The sequence below is a fragment of the Coregonus lavaretus genome, assembly GCF_964263955.1.
Source record: "Coregonus lavaretus genome assembly, chromosome: 12".
NCBI lineage: Eukaryota > Metazoa > Chordata > Actinopteri > Salmoniformes > Salmonidae > Coregonus > Coregonus lavaretus.
This window is the reverse complement of record NC_139999.1, coordinates 57,203,342-57,228,641: the sequence shown is the minus strand read 5'-3', so window position 1 is coordinate 57,228,641 and position 25,300 is coordinate 57,203,342. Positions and strand designations below refer to the sequence as shown.

Here is a 25,300-nt window from a genome sequence, read left to right as displayed (position 1 = left end):
CAACCAGCTTCACCTGGAATGCTTTTCCAACAGTCTTCAAGGAGTTCCCACGTATGCTGAGCACTTGTTGGCTGCTTTTCCTTCACTCTGCCGTCCGACTCATCACAAACCATCTCAATTGGGTTGAGGTCAGGGGATTGTGGAGGCCAGGTCATCTGATGCAGCACTCCATCACTCTCCTTCTTGGTAAAATAGCCCTTACACAGCCTGGATGTGTGTGGGGTCATTGTCCTGTTGAAAAACAAATGATAGTCGCACTAAGCCCAAACCAGATGGGATGGCGTATCGCTGCAGAATGCTGTGGTAGCCATGCTGGTTAAGTGTGCCTTGAATTCTAAATAAATCACAGACAGTGTCACCAGCAAAGCACCCCCACACCATAACACCTCCTCCTCCATGCTTTATGGTGGGAAATACACATGCTGAGATCATCCGTTCACCCACACCGCCTCTCACAAAGACCAGCGGTTTGAACCAAAAATCTCAAATTTGGACTCCAGACCAAAGGACACATTTCCACCGGTCTAATGTCCATTGCTCGTGTTTCTTGGCCCAAGCAGGTCTCTTCTTCTTATTGGTGTCCTTTAGTAGTTGTAGCAATTCGACCAAGAAGGCCTGATTAACACAGTCCCCTCTGAACAGCTGATGTTGAGATGTGTCTGTTACTTGAACTCTGTGAAGCATTTATTTGGGCTACAATTTCTGAGGCTGGTAACTCTAATGAACTTATCCTCTGCAGCAGAGGTAACTCTGGGTCTTCCATTCCTGTGGCGGTCCTCATGAGAGCCAGTTTCATCATAGCGCTTGATAGTTTTTGCGACTGCACTTGAAGAGACTTTTAAAGTTCTTAAAATGTTCCGTACTGACTGACCTTCATGTCTTAAAGTAATGATGGACTGTCGTTTCTCTTTGCTTATTTGAGCTGTTCTTGCCATAATATGGACTAGGTCTTTTACCAAATAGGGCTATCTTCTGTATACCCCCCCTACTTTGTCACAACACAACTGATTGGCTCAAACGCATTAAGAAGGAAAGAAATTCCACAAATTAACTTTTAAGATGGCACACCTGTTAATTGAAATACATTCCAGGTGACTACCTCATGAAGCTGGTTGAGAGAATGCCAAGAGGGTGCAAAGTTGTCATCAAGGCAAATGGTGGCTATTTGAAGAATCTCAAATATAAAATATATTTTGATTTGTTTAATACTTATTTGGTTACTACATGATTCCATATGTGTTATTTCATAGTTTTGATGTCTTCACTATTATTCCACAATGTAAACATTTTTAAAAATAAAGAAAAACCCTTGAATGAGTAGGTGTGTCCAAACTTTTGACTGGTACTGTGTATTATTTAGTGTATGTAAAGACAATATTAAATCAAGAATAGTGTGATGGGTGACAATATTAGCCTATCACTAGTGAAGGATATATTATCACTTGTGAATGATGTCCAGCTTAAGGCAAGAAACAGCACATGCTTTTTTTGCGACATTTTCAAATCATAGTCGCACACCTCATGTAGCCTAGCCCATAGGCCTATATGTTTTGATAAGGTTTGTATCACAACTAAAGTGGCCAAATAACTTCTTAAAATGAAGCACATTAATCCACTTTACAACGAGTGTAGAGCCTAACTGGCATACATACGCAGAGCATGAGTTTCAATAAAAGCATTACATGCATAATCACATTTGTGGTCATTCTTGAGAATGGTATTTTCCTGCTAATGGAACATTCACGCTTATAGCCTACTGCCATGTGCGCATTGCTGTGCTTATAATGTGAAGAAATAGCCTAATAGTTTATCAACATTTTAAGCTAAATGTTCTCATCTGTTGCGTCAGGCTCATTGCTTAACACAGTTTTTTTAATGCTAGTGGTTGTATTAATTTGGGATCTATCGCATCCCACAACTGTCCCAGACTATGTTTGGAATGTTTATTTGTTGCACAGAATAGAATAGATCAACTTTTGTACTATGGGGGATAGTAGATTGACATAGGCTAGTGCTTTTGCTGTTCATTAGGCCTACTCATCTTGTTGGCTGACAAAAAGTAAATGTGGACAGTTCTTCCAATATCTTCAATATGCACCTCGGAATTGGATAAAGACGCGCACAGTTGCGTCCCCGATGTGTCTGTCTTCACTTGTAGCCTGTGAGAAAGACCCGATCATGTGATTAAGAGCCATGTGAGTGAGAGGTCCTTAGGCACGCAGCCGGGAGAAGGGAATTATAATTATTATATTCAGCCCAAGGGCACAACGGCCGCGAAAGGGATGGAATTTTTTAGGGGGCATTATGGCCACACAAAGGGGATGCAGCCGGGAAATTCGAGGCATTATCAATTGCTTGTCAAATTCTGAATGAGAGACTGATGAAGTGTGTACAGCCTGCACAAAAAACAAAGCAGAGCTCATGCCTTTCATGAAACCTTTTTCAAATCATCATTAGAGTCGCATCATGCAGCCTTAGAATGTATAAAAAATCTAAACATATAGCCCAACATTTGTATCGCAACTAAAGTTACATAAATAATTCTAAATTAAGCATATAGGAGTACCTGTTTCTTTGTTAACCGCTCAACACAGAATAGCCGCACGTGTGCACTCCCTCAAATCGTTTGGAGAAAATATCCTTTATATTTTCTTCAGCTATGTTCAATTGTATTCTTCATACTATAAAATAATATAAAATAATGCCACGGAATTCTAAGCAAATCTTCTCTGCTAAATGAACTAGTGTAGCCCACAGCCATTTGGCATAGCCAGATGAGGACCTAACATAAGGACAACTCAGAGTATGCTATTCTGTTCTTCTGAAATAGACTACATTTTCTTCATATCATGTTTCTTTAGACCTGTCTAAAATAAATAGTGGATTTATTGTGAAGGTGTAGGCTATATTACATTATTATACTTTTTTAAATGTAGATGTTCCAAAGTTCTGCATCAGTGGCTTGTAGGCTATGTGTGGAAGCCAGGAGATGCTAAATGTGTTCATGTTAATTACGGTCAATTACAGTTTTTATTTATTTTTTACAATGGATAAAAAACAAAAACAAAAACAAAAACAATTAATGAAAAATGAGAACAAAACTACCATAGTACAATGGTGCATGTATCACGTAATTTATGTCATAGTGCTTGCAGCTGTATGTATGTGAATTTAGGATACCAACGAAACATCACTACTACTATCTGCTCTGAAGAAGTCTCCCTCACCTGCTATCTTGGTGGCGATGCGGGTGGTGACAGGGGGTCCAAAGCCTTTGTTGGTGCTGGCTTTGAGGGTGAAAAAGTAGGTGGTTCCCGGGTAGAGCCCTACGAACAGGTGGTGGGTCTCGTTGCGTAGCTTGAACACCCTGCCGCGCTGGGTGGTCAGGTCTGCACTGGGGTCCAAGGAGCTCAGAGCCTTATAGGTGATCTGTAAGAGCAGAGTGAAAAACGTAACACTATATGAACAAAATGTATTTTAAGGTCCGATGCAGCCATTTTTATCTCAATATCAAATAATTTCTGGGTAACAATGAAGTACCTTACTGTGATTGTTTTCAAATTAAAATGGTCAAAAAGAAACAAAAATTGCTTCTTAGCACCATAATTTTCACAGTATTATTAGAACCTCATAGTGTGGAAATATATACAGTATTTATAACACAGGAAACTCAAACACAGTTGGTTCATAGACTGTTTTATATAGAAAATAAATGTGGACCTGCAAGATTCTTTTTCCATTGCTTTCTGATAGACGACAGCATTGCAAACAGTAAACATTATTTTAATTGGTATAATAGTCCCTAGTGAAAAGTTGTCCTACTGTGAAAAGAAAGGAAGATTAGGAATGCAGAATAGAAAGGTAAACATAATGCCACATTGATGTGTGGCCTGAAAACACAGTGGTAGCCTAACTGGTACCAATGCCAAAAATAGAATGCGATTTAAGGTATTATTGTTATGCAGTGGTGTAAAGTACTTAAGTAAAAATACTTTAAAGTACTACTTACGTAGTTTTTTGGGGTATCTGTACTTTACTATTTATCTTTTTTTGCTTTTACTTCACTACATTCCTTAAGAAAATAATGTACTTTTTACTCCATACATTTTCCCTGACACCCAAAAGTACTCGTTACATTTTGAATGCGTAGCAGGAAAGGAAAATGGTGCAATTCACGCACTTATCAAGATAACATCCCTGGTCATCCCTACTGCCTCTGATCTGGCGGACTCACTAAATACATGTTTCGTTTGTCAATTATGTCTAAGTGTTGGAGTGTGCCCTGGCTATCCATAAATTAAATAAAAAAACAAGACAATTGTTCTGTCTGGTTTGCTTAATATATGGGATTGTAAATTATTTATACTTTTACTTTTACTTTTGATACTTAAGTATATTTTAGCAATTACATTTACTTTTGATACTTAAGTACAATTAAAACCAAATACTTTTAGACTTTTACTCAAGTAGTATTTTACTGGGTGACTTTCACTTTTACTTGAGTCATTTTCTATTAAAAGGTATTTTACTTTTAGTAAAGTATGACAATTGGGTACTTTTTCCACCACTGTTGTTATGAACAAAACACAATATTGTCATTTTCAGGCATATGCAATTTTGCAATAGTGAAGAAGAACAGAACGGCAATGTCAGTTCTGTTGGTCCCACCAGTGAATTTCCGGCTGCATTTCAATTAGCTCCACACTGCTGTGTGCCACGGCCATGAAATATTGGCAATGCATTACAACAGAACTATTGACTGTGTCGAAACAACCAGAAAGCGCTTCCATAGTCATAAACGTCCAAACACATGTCCTGCATTTTTTTTTTTTTTTTTGCCGGAGATTGATGTTTGTGTAAATTGATGTGTACAGGGTTGGGGGCAATCAAAACATTTTAGACTGACGTTTCACAGCTCACAACTCCATTAGAAGAATTCGAATCAAACCAATTGACAGCTCAGTGCCTGCTGGCAGCTAGGCCAGTCTCCGCTTGAAAGGCTTTCATGGTTAAGTGCTGGATACGGCATGGCCCCTAGACTGTGCTGCACTGACCACAGGCAAAGAAACAGTCGGGGCAAGACAAGCCACCACTTAATATACAATTTTAGCTGAAAGTAAAAAAACTGAAAATCTGAGAAAAATAAGGGAAAAAAGAGAGAGGGAAAAAAGCCTCAGCCACCTGAGGGCAGCTGCATCCTAGGTTGTTGTGAGGAATTGTGTCCTAGATCAGCTTTTTTAAAACCTGTCATTGGGGACCCCCAGAAAAAGCTGAGCCAAAATGATGGAAGGTGAATATGGGTCGGGAGCGGTATAGACTTGGGCGTGTGATTGGTGGATGGTTGGCTGTGTGAGACAGGGAGACAGAATGAGTCAGACTTCAGCAGCTGTCAGACATCCACCAATCACACGCCCAAGTCTATACCGCTCCCGACCCATATTCACCTTCCATCATTTTGGCTCAGCTTTTTCTGGGGGTCCCCAATGACAGCTTTCAGGATTTTTCAAAGTTGATAAAGAGTTGGAAAGGAACTAAAACTGAAACAAATGGAGCCTTTCTGTAGACATGGAAGCTTCTGGTCATTTCTTAATTATTTTCCTAGCTATTATTCATGTAATTTTGTTTGGGTTAAGAGGTTTGCAACACTTTCACCAATTGTTGAAGCATTTATCTTTGCAAGGCAACCGTTTGAGGTGACAAGCATCCACTATTCAGTGCATGGCAACAGAGACCAGCAAAATACATCTTTGTTGTTGTGCTTCAATTTTGGTCCATTCTGACACAATGGCATCACGCAGTCGCTGCAGATTGGATGGCGGTACATTCATGCTGCGAACAGCCCATTCCATCTCATCCCAAAGATGCTCTATTGGGTTTGGTCAGCAACAATGTTCAGATACGCTGTGGGGTTCAATCGTTGCTCATTTGGTATCAATGGACCTAACATGTGCCAGGAAAACTTTCCCCACACCAGTACGCCACCAGCCTGTACCGTTGACACCAGGCATAATGGGTCCATGGACTCATGCTGCTGACGCCAAATCCTGAATCTGCCATCAGCATGATGCAACAGGAACTGGGATTCGTCAGACCAGGCAATGTTTTTCTACTCCTCAGTTGTCCAGTGTTGCTGATCCATCTCTCGTCTCGACGATGAGTCGAGAGCCACTTCTTCTTCCACTGGAGCCACTTCTTCTTGATTTAAGCTGATAGGAGTGGAACCCGCTGTGGTCGTCTGCTGCAATAGCCCATCCTTGACAAGGATCGACGAGTTGTGTGTTCCGAGATACCATTCTGCACACCACTGTTGTACTGTGCCGTTATTTGTCTGTTTGTGGCACGCCTGTTAACTTGCACGATTTTTGGCATTCTCCTTCGACCTCTCTCATCAACAAGATGTTTTCGCCCACATGATTGCCGCTGACTGGATGGTTTTTGTTTGTCGCACCATTCTCGGTAAACCCTAGACACTGTTGTGCGTGAAAAGCCCAGGAGGGCGCCGTTTCTGGATCCGGCGCGCCTAGTACTGACGATCATACCACGCTCAAAGTCGCTTAGGTAACTCGTTTTGCCCATTCTAACGTTCAATCGAACAGTAACTGAATGCTCATAATAAAATACCTGAAATCAATATTTATTAATGGTGACTCTTACTCAGACTTACTCAGACTATTACTCAGACTATATTTTTTGCTTTAGTTTGCACGTGAACACGTATTCCTCTGGCTCTCATTCTCCTTGGTTGATATACTCACCAGGGAGGCATCATAAAGCAGAGGTAGTTTACTGCCCTATGAAACAGCAGGCGCACCGAGGCACTGCACTGTGGGTAATGGAGAGACTATGTCTGTGGGATAACTCATCGTCGAGACGAGAGATGGATGCCAGTTAAGGACGCTGTACCAAACAGCAGCACACATAAATAAAAGCAAAAGATGCAGGCCAATGTGTATATTTTCTTCAAAACGCAATCTATGAAAAGTCTGCAAAGTACCATGGCAACAATGGCCTGAATCGCTATATCAATCTATACATTTTTTCACCTCGGGGACAAAGGAGAGGACCGTTCCGAAAGCCACAAGGCAATCAATGGTCTTCCATTATCCATTCATATCCATTGAGTTATCTTGTACGCTTTTTCAGTGTCACATCAGATACAAATCAAGGGGGAATGATGCTGAGGCATGTGTGAATGAGAGGCTACAATGTGGAGGAGGAAATTATAGGTCTATATAATTATATATAATATAATATAATACAAATAATAAAATATGCCATTTAGGAGACACATTTTTCCAGAGTGAGTCACATTTTGTGAGTGCATACATTTGTAGGATGTGTATGTGATCCCTGCAGGAATTGAACTGCCTGGGCACGTGATCATTGGAGTTGGGGTTGGCTGCTTGGCTGCAGCAGTGGGAGGCGACACAACTGCTATATGGTTGCCAGCTCGGGGCAAGGGACCTAATCCACTCCACTCAGGCCACTTGCGAAATGGTAAATGCAGGCAAGGCCTGTAATTGAGTTGAACGAGTATAAAGTGGCTTCGCTTGCCCATCCATCGCTCCCTGGGAATCAGGGACATTTGGGGTGCCGCTGCTAACATACTATATGTTCTGAAACAGATTCATTATTTGTGGCATGGAATTAATCAGTTGCACAACATATAGCATGTTACAAACGACACCTTATATGGACAGAGAGTATGTGGGGTTGACTGGACTGTTAGATGGTCACAACTGGATACAAGCTCCAGAATCATACAGGAAATAATTGGATGTAACAGTGGTCCTTCCAGGATTTGAGGATTTGCACACAATTACAGTTGTGCGTCTAGGGAAAGATATAAAGGGAGGGAACGTATTGAAGCCCGATGTCCCTTGAGAACTGTCACAAAGTGATGCGAGACAACAAAGGAAGACTGTGTGCATTTGGGCATTGTCATTTTATGCCTCTGCTATCAGGCCCTCTGAGCTGTCAGATAGTGTGTAAAAACGGTGCTGAATATTGAGAGACAACAGACAAGCTGTCATGTGAAGAATGTTACGTACACATTTAGTTTAGAATAGACGGGAGTAGAAATTGCAATGCACAATCAACTGTATTATCCGTCAGTTATGTCACTTGTTCATGAGATGCTAGAGATAAAGACCACATAGACCAGGCAACTTCTAATTTGAATACCTCTGATTTACAGTTCATTCGGAAAGTATTCAGACCCCTTCCCTTTTTCCAGATTTTGTTACGTTACAGCCTTATTCTAAGATGGATTCAATTTTTTTTAAATGACTCATCAATCTTTACACAATAACCCATAATGTCAAAGCGAAGACAGGTTTTTAGAAATTTTTGAAAATGTATTTTTTTTAAACAACTGAAATACCTTATTTATATAAGTATTCAGACCCTTTGCTATAAGATTTGAAATTGAGCTCAGGTGCATCCTGTTTCCATTGATCATCCTTGAGATGTTTCTGCAACTTGATTGGAGTCCATCTGTGGTAAATTCAATTGATTGGTAAAGGCACACACCTTTCCTAATCAACAGCGCATGTCAGAGCAAAAACCAAGCCATGAGATCGAATGAATTGTCCGCAGAGCTCCGAGACAGGATTGTGTCGAGGTACAGATCTGGGGAAGGGTACCAAAACATTTCTGCAGCATTGAAGGTCCCCAAGAACACAGTGGCCTCCATCATTCTTAAATGGAAGAAGTTTGGAACCACCAAAACTCTTCCTAGAGCTGGCCGCTCGGCCAAACTGAGCAATCTGGGGAGAAGGGCCTTGGTCAGGGAGGTGACCAAAACAGCCCGCTTGGAGTTTGCCAAAAGGCACCTAAAGGACAATCAGACAATGAGAAACAAGATTCTCTGGTCTGATGAAACCAAGATTGAACTTGGCCTGAATACCAAGCGTCACGTCTGGAGGAAACCTGGCACCATCCCTACGGTGAAGCATGGTGGTGGCAGCATCATGTTTTGGGGATGTTTTTCAGCGGCAGGGACTGGGAGACTAGTCAGGATCTAGGGAAAGATGAACGGAGCAAAGTACAGAGAGATCCTTGATGAAAATTTGCTCCAGAGCGCCCAGGACCTCAGACTGGGGCGAAGGTTCGCCTTCCAACAGGACAACGACCCTAAGCACACAGCCAAGACAATGCAGGAGTGGCTTCGGGACAAGTCTCTGAATGTCCTTTAGTGGCCCAACCAGAGCCCGGACATGAACCCAATCGAACATCTCTGGAGAGACCTGAAAATAGCTGGGCAGCGACGCTCCCCATCCAACCTATCACACTTTCACAAAATGCTTGAAGACATGGCTAAAGGTCAATCAGATTTGTGAACATGGTCCCTAGCTGTGTGTTGCCGCTTTCCATGTCTGTTGTCTGTAACTTGTGAGGTGTGGAAACACTTTGTTGCTTTTATGAATTTTGTCTTGCTGCTTTTTGTTCTATGTTGCTCGGTCTGTATGCTACGTCTTGCTTGTCCTATGTTGCTATGTCTGTATGCTATGTCTTGTTCTATGTTGTTATTGTCTATATTGTAATTGTTTTTAATAACCTGCCCAGGGACTGCGGTTGAAAATTAGCCGGCTGGCTAAAACCGGCACTTTTACTGAAACGTTGATTAATGTGCACTGTCCCTGTAAAAATAAACTCAAACTCAAACTCAAACCTGACAGAGCTTGAGAGGATCTGCAGAGAAGAATGGGAGAAACTCTCCAAATACAGGTGTGCCAAGCTTGTAGCGTTATACTCAAGAAGACTCGAGGCTGTAATTGCTGCCAAAAGTACTGAGTAAAGGGTCTGAATACTTCTGTAAATATGATATGCAAGTTTTTATTATTTTTTATAAATTAGCAAATATTTCTAAAAACCTGTTTTTGCTTTGTCATTATGGGGTATTGATGAGGGGATTTTAAAAATAAATCCATTGTAAAATAAGTCTGTAACGTAACAAAATGTGGAAAAAGTCAAGGGGTCTGAATACTTAACGAATGCACTGTATACTATTCTATCCTACGTATTCTACAGATATACTAAATATTCTATCCACATACTGTCCATCATGTCTATACATCCCATCACACACAAACGCACACATACAGTGGGGAGAACAAGTATTTGATACACTGCCGATTTTGCAGGTTTTCCTACTTACAAAGCATGTAGAGGTCTGTAATTTTTATCATAGGTACACTTCAACTTTGAGAGACGGAATCTAAAACAAAAATCCAGAAAATCACATCGTATGATTTTTAAGTAAATAATTTGCATTTTATTGCATGACATAAGTATTTGATCACCTACCAACCAGTAAGAATTCCGGCTCTCACAGACCTGATAGTTTTTCTTTAAGAAGCCCTCCTGTTCTCCACTCGTTACCTGTATAAAAGACACCTGTCCACACGCTCAATCAAACAGACTCCAACCTCTCCACAATGGCCAAGACCAGAGAGCTGTCTAAGGACATCAGGGATAAAATTGTAGACCTGCACAAGGCTGGGATGGGCTACAGGACAATAGGCAAGCAGCTTGGTGAGAAGGCATCTTGGCCAGGTCGCAGTTGTAAATGAGAACTTGTTTTCAACTGGCTTACCTGGTTAAATAAAGGTGAAATAAAAATAAATTAAAAAAAAACAGTATTAGACATGAAATCCTCTCCAAGCTTTACTTGAATATGGTTCTATCTATCTATCTATCTATCTATCTATCTATCTATCTATCTATCTATCTATCTATCTATCTATCTATCTATCTATCTATCTATCTATCTATCTATCTATCTATCTATCTATCTATATATATATATATATATATATATATATATATATATATATATATATATATATATATATACAGTTGAAGTCGGAAGTTTACATACACTTATGTTGGAGTCATTAAAACTCGTTTTTCAACCACTCTACAAAATTCTTGTTAACAAACTATAGTTTTGGCAAGTCGGTTAGGACATCTACTTTGTGCATGAAACTAGTAATTTTTCCAACAATTGTTTACAGACTGTCTGTTACAGATTATTTAACTTATAATTCACTGTATCACAATTCCAGTGGGTCAGAAGTTTACATACACTAAGTTGACTGTGCCTTTAAACAGCTTGGAAAATTCCAGAAAATGACGTCATGGCTTTAGAAGCTTCTGATAGGCTGATTGACATCATTTGATGGGTATTATTAATTATAATTAAAGCGTTTGAAATTCAAGGACAGTTTTAAAGTTTGTTTAAGTTTAATGATAGTGAACATATAGTATACTTAAAGACCCAAAATCTATTAATTTAAAGTAAACGTTTAATAAGTGTATTGAAGTATATTATAATAAGTGTATTTTACAGTATACTAAAATACTGAAAAAATGATGCATTTAAAGTACACTTTTAATAAGTGTATTGAAGGTTGGTGATAGTATATTTATAGTATACTTAAAGACTGAAAAAACGATGCATTTAAAGTACACTTTTAATAAGTGTATTGAAGTGTGATGATAGCAAATTTATAGTATACTAAAAGACTGAAAAAACAATTAATATAAAGTACACTTTTAATACATGTGTTGAATGATATTATATTTATAGTATACTTAAGATATACAAGAAAAGTACATCTCGTATTTGAGGTATATTATTCAAATTGTTCGTATATTTAAGTATACTGTAGTGTACTGTGATATAAAAATTACAAGATTATGTTTAATACTGTTTCTGTATCGAATGGTTGTTTTATGCAATAGAATAGGGTTCTTAGAACTCTCTCATCTGTGTCTGTGTGAACTGAGAGGAGCCTCTGAAGCCTGGGCTGGCAACTGATTAAGTGATGGCTAGGTGATAAAACCAACAGCCACATTCCATTCTATGATTAGTGGTCTGTGAGAGGGAGATGCCTCCGGTCTGACTGAGCCTGCATTTTCATAGACGTAAGGTACCAGGGATGAGATCTGTTATGAATAGTTGATAAGAACCTCGTCTTGGGGGCCAAATCCTGGTTTCCATACAATAAGAACAGTCTTCACAGCAGATGTCTGCTGTGAAATATTCATTTATTTCATACAAATCCTAACCTTTTGACCCATTCCACACATCTGCTGTTTGTCAGGTAGACTAAGAGGGTGTATCTTTGCTATAAAATATATTTATATTCTTTGTATGTCAGAGCTCTCAGTCCATCACTCAAGAATGTTGGGTCGACCAGCCTCATTATTGCAATAATTAATCGATATTAAATAAAGATGATTATTTGGAGAAATGACAAAGTCTCTCTCACGTGATTAGAATTTCCACCACAGTACTTGTAATATATTAAAATATACTGTTTTTTCGCTTAGGAGGAGCGGTGTCGGTGAGTCTTGAGACTTTTTTGCATCTTTATCAATGTCAATATCAGACCACTGTGGACTTCCATGAGTAGTGTTGTGTTTTTTGTGCGCAGTTTAGCATTGTTAATGTTGTCAGTGATAGTAACAGTAAATAACTTTGGGTTGTTGTGACAGTTGTTGTTGAATCGTGTGAAGCCTGTTTGTTGGTTTATATTAGATTCCTACAGTACAGGCCTTTATGAACAGTGTCACGTCTCTATGCATATTAGTGTGTTTACCATCACCAAAGGTGCCCACCTCGCCCACCTCGCCCACCACATCCTTCCCCCACTCCTTTATTCTCCCATTTGAGGATATTGTCCTTAGTCTAATTTGCCCATGGCCTAAAAGCGAGAGAAGCGAGAGAAGAGTCCTCTGGATCCTCAGATCTCCCAGATGATGCCATCGGAGGCTTTTAATCCAATCAATAGGGGTAATTATAGGCAATTACACCAAATGGGAACGCATTGTACTGGACTTACTTTTTTACATTTTATTCGGACAATCCTGTTATGGACGAGATGGCGAGAGGCTAATTTGATATTAATGATGCCGGATTCGGAAACAAAAGGTACTTGTACATTGAAAGTCGGCCCAGATTCAGACACACAGAATAAAACGTAGAAGGAACCTTTTGTTCGTCCCTCGCCACTTCACTCAAACAAACATGCATTTAATGGACCACCAACGCCGGTTTTTAAATTGTTACAACGTTTTCCGATCTCATACAGAAAGAAATGTAACAGCAGCTCAATGCTTAATTAGTGTGGACTGCCCATGGACTGCAGAGTCTACTTCGAATGTGAACGACAGTCTAACTTTCTAAAGAATGGTTAAAAAAGGACTCATTCTAAGCCTTTATGGTGCCTTTTCACCGCAGCTCCTTGATACCTTCTCAAGGCCTAGCTACTGTCACAGCACTGTGGTCCAGAGGAAATGACATGCAAATCTGGTCATCTGAAAATCAACTATCCCTCATATCTGTCAGAAAGCATCTCTGGTAAGACCACAAGTTTTACGTATCAGTCATTTTGGATAATTCACAAGAAGGGTTGGTTGGTACACTACATGACCAAAAGTATGTGGAAACCTGCTCGTCGAACATCTCATTCCAAAATCATGAGCATTAATATGGAGTTGGTCCCCCCTTTTCTGCTATAACAGCATCCACTCATCTGGGAAGGCTTTCCACTAGATGTTGGAACATGGCTGCGGGGACATTGCTGCGGGGATTGCTTGTGGCTTCCATTCAGCCTCAAGAGCATTAGTGAGGTCAGGCACTGATGTTGGTCAAGTTCTTCCACACTGATCTCGACAAACCATTTCTGTATGGACCTTGCTTTGTGCATGGGGGCATTGTCATGTTGAAACAGGAAAGGGCCTTCCCCAACTGTTGCCACAAAGTTGGAAGCACAGAATTGTTAAGATTTCCCTTCAATGGAATTAAGGGGCCTAGCCCGAACCGTAAAAAACAGCCCCAGACCATTATTCCTCCTCCACCAAACTTTACAGTTGGCACTATGCATTAGTCCGTCGGGCTGCCAGATGGTGAAGCGTGATTCATCATTCCAGAGAACGCGTTTCCACTGCTCAAGAGTCCAATGGCGGCGAGCTTTACACCACTCCAGCCGACGCTTGGCATTGCGTATGGTGATCTTAGGCTTGTGTGTGGCTGCTCGGCCATGGAAACCCATTTCATGAAGATCCCGATGAACAGTTCTTGTGCTGACGTTGCTTCCAGAGGCAGTTTGGAACTCGGTAGTGAGTGTTGCAACCGAGGACAGACCATTTTTACATGATACGTGCTTCAGCACTCGGTGGTCCTGTTCTGTGAGCTTGTGTGGCCCACCACTTTGCAGCTGAGCTGTTGTTGCTCCTAGACATTTCCACTTCACAATAACAGCACTTACAGTTGACCGGGGCAGCTCTAGCAGGGCAGAAATTTCCAAAATGTTGGAAAGGTGGCATCCTTTGACGGTGCCACGTTGAAAGTCACTGAGCTCTTCAGTAAGGCCATTCTACTGCCAATGTTTGTCTATGGAGATTGCATGGCTGTGTGCTCGATTTTATACACCTGTCAGCAACGGGTGTGGCTGAAATAACTGAATCCACTAATTTGAAGGGATGTCCACATACTTTTGTATATATAGTGTATTTTAACGACTGCCAGAGTAATAATAATAATTATTGATTGGATTTATATAGCTAGGTGCTCAAACAGCTTTAAGTAAGGGGGGAATCTCCCCTCTACCACCATCAATGTATGTCACCCACTTGGGTGATGCACAACAAACATTTTTGTGCCAGAACACTCACCACACATCAGCTAGCATGGTGGAGAGGTGAGGAGTGATATATGCAAATTAGGGATGAGGGGGCTGATTAGGTGGACATGATGACAATGGGGCCAGGTTGGGAATTTGGCCAGGACACCCCTACTCTTGCCATAAGTGCCATGGGATTTTTAGTGACCACAGAGTCAGGAAATCCATGTAGTTTCCCATATGAAAGGCGACACCCTTGGCAGGGCAATGTCCCCTTTACTGCCCTGGGGCATTGGGATCTCCTTAGACCAAGAGTGCCCTTCTGGCCAGCCAACACCACTTCCAGCAGCATCTGGTCTCCCATCCAAGGACTGACCAGGACCGACCCTGCTTAAAGTTAAGCTTGTTAATTTGTGAAATGTTTTGAATTGAGAGCTGGGAACTATGAGTAAGACATAGTGTGAAATATGAGAAAATTATGTAGTATTGTGCAAGTTGAGGATATAATTCTGAGCGTATTTCCCGTGTGTTGAGGAAGTGAGAAAATAATCCTGTTAGCAGCTGCCATGATGACCTGTGTTGGCTGTGTCGATGTCACTCACCTCATAGAGCGTGATGACTCCATTGGTCTCGTTAGGTGCCTTCCACTGCATGAAGATCTTCTCCTCGTACGGTCCGGTCTGGATGGATTCCATTGGAACAGAACCAGGAACTGGAGGAAGGTAAAGACAGGTGTGAGGGCAAAGTTCAAGCAAAGTATGAGAGCAGATTTGAGCACTAAAAAACACACACACACACATATGTGCATGACATGTACACGCACACACACACACACACTGTGATTAGCCACTTGGTGCACTGTAGTTTCGCAACGCCATGGTCTGAGAACAATTGAACCATTCAACGATGTAGCGTAGTATCTGAGACGTTACAGAGCATTAACAACGGCGCACCCCAATCATCCAAAGAGTGTCGCACACAAAATCATTCTTTACAACTCTACTCCACTTTTTCCAGCACTAGACTGACAGACAAGAAAGCAGATGGAAGAAGGCCCAATCTAGCAGCATTCACTCCTTCAGAAAACAATTTACTGAGCGTGTGAACGTGTCAGTCATTTTCAGCACACTCCTCACACTTCACTTTGAGCGCGGTTTATGTTTTGCACACCTGTTGACACAGATACACACTGTGTACGTGCTAGACACAAACCGTATTGAGTGAGGTCTTTGGATGTGTTAACTCATCTAAATGTTAAAGGGGGAAGAGAGTGCCGGTGGCTTAACCCTAGCACTGGTGGAGTAAGCAGTTGAAGTCGAGGGAAACCTCCTCAGGCCTCAATCCTCACTCCCTTTGATTTGATATTCATTTATGGCAGTCTAATGAGTTTTATTCCTTCCAGCCAGGAGGAAAGTCATGGTAATAGCTTTGTTAAAAGGCCATTTAGTCCAACTTCACACACACATGAGTGTTTGCATTATGCACTCCCACTCCTTAATAATCGGCAGGGCAGATAAGAACAATGTGCTAGTATAACGGTATTGGCTTTACAGGGCAGATGGAGGGATAGAGGGATGGTGAGATAGAGGGATGGGAACTGGACTATTTGACACATTGCCAAGCTGTATTGAGCATGTGTTATTTGGATGCAACTAAATACAGTGAGCTCCAAAAGTATTGGGACAGTGACAAATTTTTTGTTGTTTTGGCTCTGTACTCTAGCACGTTGGATGATACTATGAGGTTAAAGTGCAGACTGTCCGCTTTAATTTGAGGGTATTTTCAATCATATCGGGTGAACCATTTAGAAATTACAGCACTTTTTGTACATAGTCCCATCATTTTAGGGGACAAAAAGTATTAGGACAAATTCACTTATATTGAGTGTACAAAACATTAGGAACACATTCCTAATATTCAGTTGCACCCCCTTTTGCCATCTGAACAGCCTCAATTCATCAGGGCATGGACTCTACAAGGTGTTGAAAGCTTTCTACAGGGATTCTGGCCCATGTTGACTCCAATGATTCCCACAGTTGTGAAAAATTGGCTGGATGTCCTTTCGGTGGTGGACCATTCTTGATACATACAGGAAACTGTTGAGCGTGAGAAACCATTTCAGTTCTTGACCGACTCAAACCGGTGCGCCTGGCACCTGCTACCATACCCCGTAACAAGTGACATCAATAAGGGATCATAGCTTTCACCTGAATTCACCTGGTCAGTCTATGTCATGGAAAGATGTGTATGTGTATTAAAGTAGTCAAAAGTTTAGTATTTGGTAACATATCCCTAGCACACAATGATTACATCAAGTTGTAACTCTACAAACTTGTTGGATGCATTTGCTGTTTGTTTTGGTTGTGTTTCAGATTATTTTGTGCCCAATAGAAATGAATGGTAAATAATGTAGTGTGTCATTCTAGATCAGCTTTAATATTGCAGATAGATTGTAACTTCCATCAATGTAATTGTCTGCATCACTTCCAATCCCCCATGTTTTATATATATATATATATATATATATATATATATATATATATATATATATATATATATATATATATATATATATATATATATATATATATATATATATATATATATATACATACATACATACATACATACATACATACATACATACATACATACATACTGTACATACATACATACATACATACATACATACATACATACATACATACATACATACACATACACATACATATATACACACATATACACACACAAATACACACATACATACACATACATATCCTTTAAAAAATATATATATATTCCCCTTTATTACTTTCCAACCCCACCACCCTTTCCCTACTTGGAGTAAACTAGTGAACAACAATGCTTAGGCCTCTACTTCCAGCTTATACCTACTATCTACATTTTATGGACACAGTCAATTTTACAATAATTATATTTTGTTTGTTTTTTCTCCTGAACTTCCTCTACTCTCAACCTCTCCGATCATTTTCATGATGTCCATCCGGTTTGCTTCTATATGCCATATCTTTCTAACTGTGCTCTTTCACAAAAGCTCCCAACCTACAACCTATATACTTATTATGGACACAGTATGCTTACATTATTAGTTATCTTGTTATTATTTGTTGTTAGTTATTATTAGTCCCATCCTTTAATTCCATTCAACACCTCCCATCTATCTTTTAACACCATCCATATAGGATATATATTTGCCATATATATTTCAACTGTACTGTGATGTTTGTTATATGATGATTTTCATAAACAGGTGTTGTGTGCCGCCATGCAGTTAAAACATTGAAATAATTTTGGGATTGGTGATTTCAAAAGGGCCTTGATTAGGCCTTGCCTGGTGAGAACATATCAAATTACTGTAACAATGAAACACAATTACATCTGCATTTCCATTCTGCACCTTATCTGTCTACCTCTGTGTGTGTGTGCGCTGCAGGAAGGAGGCAGGAAAACAGGCTTAATTCAAAAGATAAATGCCACTGTAACACATTAATCAAAACTTGATTAACTTCCTACTGTAACACATTAATCAAAACTTGATTAACTTCCTGTCTATAGAGCGTCTAAATGGCATGTTTCATTAAGCTGGTAGCGAGGAGAACATTTATCTTGTTACCACCTCCCCAAGTAAATTGTGAAAAAATGTGTCTCCATTGACAGTCCATGTTAATTACTGACAGTATCTTATGGTGCTAGTAAGACTTTACGTGACTTGGTGAGTGCTATCAGTAGCTTCAATAGGCATAATTTAGGCCTGAATCACTCACGATAACTACAGTATCTGCCCAGGGATCATGCCAACCAAAAGTCTGAAGAGCTGCTTGGTGTAGCAGCTAGCCTAGCTGCGAGTTAGCTATCAAGCTAGCGAGGTTTCCTTGAAAGCTTGAACATAGCCCGCGACACGGTTAGCCCTTGTGGCTGGGAAGGTGGATTGTTCTGGGCTTGTGGCTGTCTAAATCCCTGCTGTTTGTTGCTGTTTCCATCTGCCCTGTGACCTGCCCTGTCTGGAACTTCGTGGAGTACCAGCATTAGCCTAAGTTGCTACCATGTCATCCAAAGGCAAAGCCAGTGGGAGCAAGGGAGAGGACAGTGTTTCTCTATCACAGCTGAAGGATCTTTTAAATGAACAAAAAGGGTTGTAGAAGCAGTTGTTACAACAACCGGAAAATAGCTTCAAGAACTTTGGACTCAATTATACTGATGGACCCAACTAACAAAAGTATGAACGATCTGACCAGAGACCTTAAGAACAGTTAACAGTTCTCCCAGGGATGTCCTGAAAGAGTCTTGCAGCAAAATGACAACAAACAGTAAGTCCACCCGAGTTGACATCAGCACTGTCTTTGAATCATTATTACAGAATACAGAGAAAACAGACTATCTAGAGGGACAATCCAGGAGGAATAACATATTTGTGGATGGCATACCAGAGTCCTCACATGAGAACTGGGCAGAGTCTGAGGAAAAAGTAAGAAAAATGATCACTGAAAAGCTGCAGATGGATCACCTGTAACCAGCCCAGGTGACAGACCCAGGCCAATAGTGACCCAGTTCCTAAGGTTAAAGGACAAAATGGCTGTTCTGGAGAGAGCTAAGAACTTGAGAGGAACCAACATCTTCCTTAACGAGGACTACTCGGAAGCTGTGCGCCCGAGGTGGAAAGAACATATCCCAGCCATGAAAGCTGCCAGAGAACGTGGGGACATTGCTTCCATCCGCTACGACAGGCTCATTGTCCACCGTCCCTCTCAAAAGACTGGGAGGCGTGAGACAGCCTAGCTTCCAGGTCAGTAGCTTCAGCCCCACATCACACACACATACACCAACTGACACTCACAAGTGCCTGATTGATTGACTCTATTAGGCAAACAATGTTCTTGTCATGTGTGTGTGTGTGTATATATATATATATATATATATATATATATATATATATATATACGCACTACCGGTCAAAGGTTTTAGAACACCTACTAATTAAAGGGTTTTTCTTTATTTTTACTATTTTCTACATTGTACAATAATAGTGAAGACATCAACACTATGAAATAACACATGTGGAGTCATGTAATAACCAAAAAAGTGTTAAACAAATCAAAATATATTTGATATTTGAGATGATTCAAATAGCCACCTTTTGCCTTGATGACATCTTTGCACACTGTTGGCATTCTCTCAACCAGCTTCACCTGGAATGCTTTTCCAACAGTCTTGAAGGAGTTCCCACATATGCTGGGCACTTGTTGGATGCTTTTCCTTCACTCTGCGGTCCGACTCATGCCAAACCATCTAAATTTGGTTGAGGTCGGGGGATTGTGGAGGCCAGGTCATCTGATGCAGCACTCAATCACTATCCTTCTTTGGTAAAATAGCCATTACACAGCCTGGAGGTGTGTTGGGTCATTGTCCTGTTGAAAAACAAATGATAGTCGCACTAAGCCCAAACCAGATGGGATGGCGTATCGCTGCAGAATGCTGTGGTAGCCATGCTGGTTAAGTGTGCCTTCAATTCTAAATAAATGACAGACAGTGTCACCATTAAAGCACCCCCACACCATCACACCTCCTTCTCCATGCTTTACGGTGGGAAACACACATGCGGAGATCATCCGTTTACCCACACCGCGTCTCACAACGACACAGCGATTGGAAGCAAAAATCTCACATTTGGACTCCAGACCAAAGGACACATTTCCACCGGTCTAATGTCCATTGGTCGTGTTTCTTGGCCCAAGCAAGTCTCTTCTTCTTATTGGTGTCCTTTAGTAGTGGTTTCTTTGCAGCAATTCGACCATGAAGGCCTAATTCACACAGTCTCCTCTGAACAGTTGATGTTGAGATGTGTCTGTTACTTGAACTCTGTGAAGCATTTATTTGGGCTGCAATTTCTGAGGCTGGTAACTCTAATGAACTTTTCCTCTGCAGCAGAGGTAACTCTGGGTCTTCCCTTCCTGTGGCGGTCCTCATGAGAGACAGTTTCATCATAGGACTTGATTGTTTTTGCACCTGCACTTGAATAAATGTTCACAGTTCTTGACATTTTTTGTATTGACTGACCTTCATGTCTTAAACTAATGATGGACTGTCATTTCTCTTTGCTTATTTGAGCAATTTTGCCATAATATGGACTTGGTCTTTTATCAAATAGGGCTATCTTCTGTATACCACCCCTACCTTGTCACAACACAACTGATTGGCTCAAACGCATTAAGAAGGAAATAAATTCCACAAATGTACTTTTAAGAAGGCACACCTGTTAATTGAAATGCATTCCAGGTGACTACCTCATGAAGATGGTTAAGAGAATGCCAAGAGTGTGCAAAGCTGTCATCAAGGCAAAGGATGGCTATTTGAAGAATCTCAAATATAACATATATTTTGATTTGTTTAACACTGTTGTGGTTACTACATGGTTCCATATGTGTTATTTCATAGTTTTGATGTCTTCACTATTATTCTACAATGTAGAAAATAGTGAAAATAAAGAAAAACCCTTGAATGAGTAGGTGTTCTAAAAATTTTGACTGGTAATGTAGATAGATAGATAGATGGATAGATAGATAGATGGATAGATAGATAGCGATATTAAGTCTATATGCGATAAGTTGCCTAGGAAATGGCAACAAATAGCCCATATCAATATATGTAGACTTAGAAATAAGGTTTATGAAATCAATAACTTTCTAACATCAGATAACATTCATATATTGCCCATCTCTGAGACTCACTTAGATAATTCATTTCACGATAAAGCAGTAACAATACAGGGATATAACATCTACAGAAAAGACAGGAATGCCTATGATTGAGGTGTTGCTGTATATGTTCAGAGCCATATTCCAGTAAAGCTTAGAGAGGATTTCATGTCTAATACTGTTGAAGTGTTGTGGTTTCAGGTTCACCTGCCTCATCTAAAGCCTCTTCTTTTGGGGTGCTGCTATAGGCCACCAAGTGCTAACATTCATTATCTGGATAATATGTGTCCAATGCTTGATAATGTGTGTGATGTTGAAGATACAAAAAATATATGTTGGTATGATGTGTGTAATGTGGAGCATCCAGACGCTGCACTTGATGCATTTATGAAATTGTTTCTTCCAGTTATTGATAAGCATGCACCTATTAAGAAACTGACTGTTAGAACTGGCCCAGTGGATTGATGAGGAATTGAAAAACTGTATGGTTGAAAGGGACAAGGCAAAAGGAGTAGCTCAGCTGGTAGAGCACGGCGCTTGTAGCTCAGCTGGTAGAGCACGGCGCTTGTAACGCCAAGGTAGTGGGTTCGATCCCCGGGACCCCCCACACACAAAAAATGTATGCACGCATGATTGTAAGTCGCTTTGGATAAAAGCGTCTGCTAAATGGCATATTATATTATTATATTATTATAATAAGTCTGGCTACACATCTGATTGGCAAACTTACTGTAAATTGAGAAAATATGTTACTAAACTGAACAAAAAGAAGAAGAAGTTGTATTATGAAACCAAGATAAATGACAAAGTATGATGATAAAAAGCTTTGGAATGCTTTAAATGAAATTATGGGCAGAAAGACTAATTCAACTCCATCAGATGGCTCATTTATCACAAAACCTTTTTTTGTTTGTTTTACCTTTATTTAACCAGGTAAGCCAGTTGAGAACAAGTTCTCATTTACAACTGCGACCTGGCCAAGATAAAGCAAAGCAGTGTGATAAAAACAACAACAACAACACAGAGTTACACATGGGATAAAACAAAACATACAGTCAATAACACAATAGAAAATCTATATACAGTGTGTGCAAATGTAGAAAGTTATGGAGGTAAAGTAATAAATAGGCCATAGTGCCAAATTATTACAATTAGGTATTAACACTGGAGTGATAGATGTGCAGAAGATGATGTGCAAATAGAGATACTGGGGTGCAAATGAGCAAAATAAATAACAATGTAAATAACAATATGGGGGTGAGGTAGTTGGGTGGGCTAATTACAGATGGGCTGTGTACAGGTGCAGTGATCAGTAAGCTGCTCTGACAACTGATGCTTAAAGTTAGTGAGGGAGATAAGTGTCTCCAGCTTCAGAGATTTTTGCAGTTCGTTCCAGTCATTGGCAGCAGAGAACTGGAAGGAATGGCGGCCAAAGGAGGTGTTGGCTTTGGGGATGACCAGTGAGATATACCTGCTGGAACGCATACTACGGGTGGGTGTTGCTATGGTGACCAATGATCTAAGATAAGGCGGGTATTCGCCTAGAAGTGATTTATAGATGACAGTGGGTTTGGCGACGAATATGTAGTGAGGGCCAGCCAACGAGAGCGTACAGGTCACAATGGTGGGTAGTATATGGGGCTTTGGTGACAAAACGGATGGCACTGTGATAGACTACATCCAATTTGCTGAGTAGTGTTGGAAGCTATTTTGTAAATGACATCGCCGAAGTCAAGGATCGGTAGGATAGTCAGTTTTACGAGGGCATGTTTAGCAGCATGAGTGAAGGAGGCTTTGTTTCGAAATAGGAAGCCAATTATATATTTAACTTTGGATTGGAGATGCTTAATGTGAGTCTGGAAGGAGAGTTTACGGTCTAACCAGACACCTAGGTATTTGTAGTTGTGCACATATTCGAGAGTAGTGATTCTAGTCGGGCGGGCGGGTGCAAGCAGCGTTCGATTGAAGAGCATGCATTTACTTTTACTAGCGTTTAAGAGAAGTTGGAGGCCACGGAAGGAGTGTTGTATGGCATTGAAGCTCGTTTGGAGGTTTGTTAACACAGTGTCCAGTGAAGGGCCAGATGTATACAAAATGGTGTCGTCTGCGTAGAGGTGGATCTGAGAGTCACCAGCAGCAAGAGCGACATCATTGATATACACAGAGAATAGAGTCGACCCGAGAATTGAACCCTGTGGCACCCCCATAGAGACTGCCAGAGGTCCAGACAACAGGCCCTCCGATTTGACACATTGAACTCCATCTGAGAAGTAGTTGGTGAACCAGGCGAGGCAGTCATAAGAATGCGGTGATTGACAGAGTCAAAAGCCTTGGCCAGGTCGATGAAGTTGGCTGCACAGTACTGTCTTTTATCGATCGCGGTTATTATATCGTTTAGGACCTTTAGCGTGGCTGAGGTGCACCCATGACCAGCTTGGAAACCAGATTGCATAGCGGAGAAGGTACGGTGGGATTCGAAATGGTCGGTGATCTGTTTGTTAACTTGGCTTTCAAATACTTTTGAAAGGCAGGGCAGGATGGATATAGGTCTGTAACAGTTTGGATCTAGAGTGTCACCCCCTTTGAAGAGGGGGATGACCGCGGCAGCTTTCCAATCGCTGGGATCTCAGACGATACGAAAGAGAAGTTGAACAGGCTAGTAATAGGGGTTGCGACAATTTCGGCAGCTAATTTTAGAAAGAAAGGGTCCAGATTGTCTAGCCCAGCTGATTTGTAGGGGTCCAGATTTAGCAGCTCTTTCAGGACGTCAGCTATCTGAATTTGGGTGAAGGAGAAGCGGGGGGCATGGGCAAGTTGCAGCGGAGGGTGCAGAGCTGGTGGCCGGGGTAGGGGTAGCCAGGTGGAAAGCATGGCCAGCCGGAGCAAAATGCTTATTGAAATTCTTGATTATCGTAGATTTATCGGTGGTGACAGTGTTTCCTAGCCTCAGTGCAGTGGGTAGCTGGGAGGAGGTACTCTTATTCTCCATGGACTTTACAGTGTCCCAAAACCTTTTGGAGTTAGTGCTACCGGATGCACATTTCTGTTTGAAAAAGTTAGCCTTTGCTTTCCTAACTGATTGGTTCCTGACTTCCCTGAAAAGTTGCATATCGCGGGGGCTGTTCAATGCTAATGCAGTACGCCACAGGATGTTTTTGTGCTGGTCAAGGGCAGTCAAGTCTGGGGTGAACCAGGGGCTATATCTGTTCTTAGTTCTGCATTTTTTGAATGGGGCATGCTTATTTAAGATGGAGAGGAAAGCACTTTTGAAGAACATCCAGGCATCCTCTACTGATGGAATGAGGTCAATATCCATCCAGGATACCCGGGCCAGGTCAATTAAAAAGGCCTGCTCGCTGAAGTGTTTTAAGGAGCGTTTGACAGTGATGAGGGGTGGGCGTTTGACCGCGGACCCATTACGGACGCAGGCAGCGGAGGTGTATTTAGAGGGTTAATTAGTCAGGATGATATCTATGCTTTTGATGTTGCCAATTACTTTAATGACTATTTCATTGGCAAAATAGGCAAACCTAAGCATGAAATGCCAACAACGAATTGTGAGCCATCATATTCATGCATAAAATACCTATAATGAAGGGAAAGCATTGTAATTCAACATTTTGTAAAGTTTGTGTGGGTGAGCTGGAAAAATTATTGTTGTCCTTCAATAATGACAATCCACCTGGTTCTCAACATGTACTGCACTGATTATTGGTTTAAAGGAATTGACAATACGAAGATTGTGGGAGACATACTGTTAGATTTCAGTGCAGCCTTTGATATTATTGACCATAACCTGATGTTGAAGAAATGTATGTGTTATGGCTTTTCTACCTCTGCCATATCGTGGATTCGGAGCTACTGTATCTATCTAATAGAACACAAAGGGTTTTCTTTAATGGAAGCTTCTCTAATGTAACAGTAAACATGTAAAGTGTAGTGTACTGCAGG

At 40.8% G+C, this 25,300-nt stretch overlaps 1 protein-coding gene across 1 annotated transcript in view; it reads right to left on the bottom strand.

Moving 5' to 3' along the window:
• ptprt (protein tyrosine phosphatase receptor type T) overlaps positions 1-25,300 on the bottom strand; it is a gene marked incomplete at both ends in the record, with an annotated part of 404,935 nt that overhangs the window by 163,378 nt on the left and 216,257 nt on the right. Inside the window, 2 exon segments of the mRNA XM_084173452.1 lie at positions 3,228-3,429; positions 15,236-15,345. Of these exon segments, the coding sequence (XP_084029578.1) occupies positions 3,228-3,429; positions 15,236-15,345 (312 nt within the window).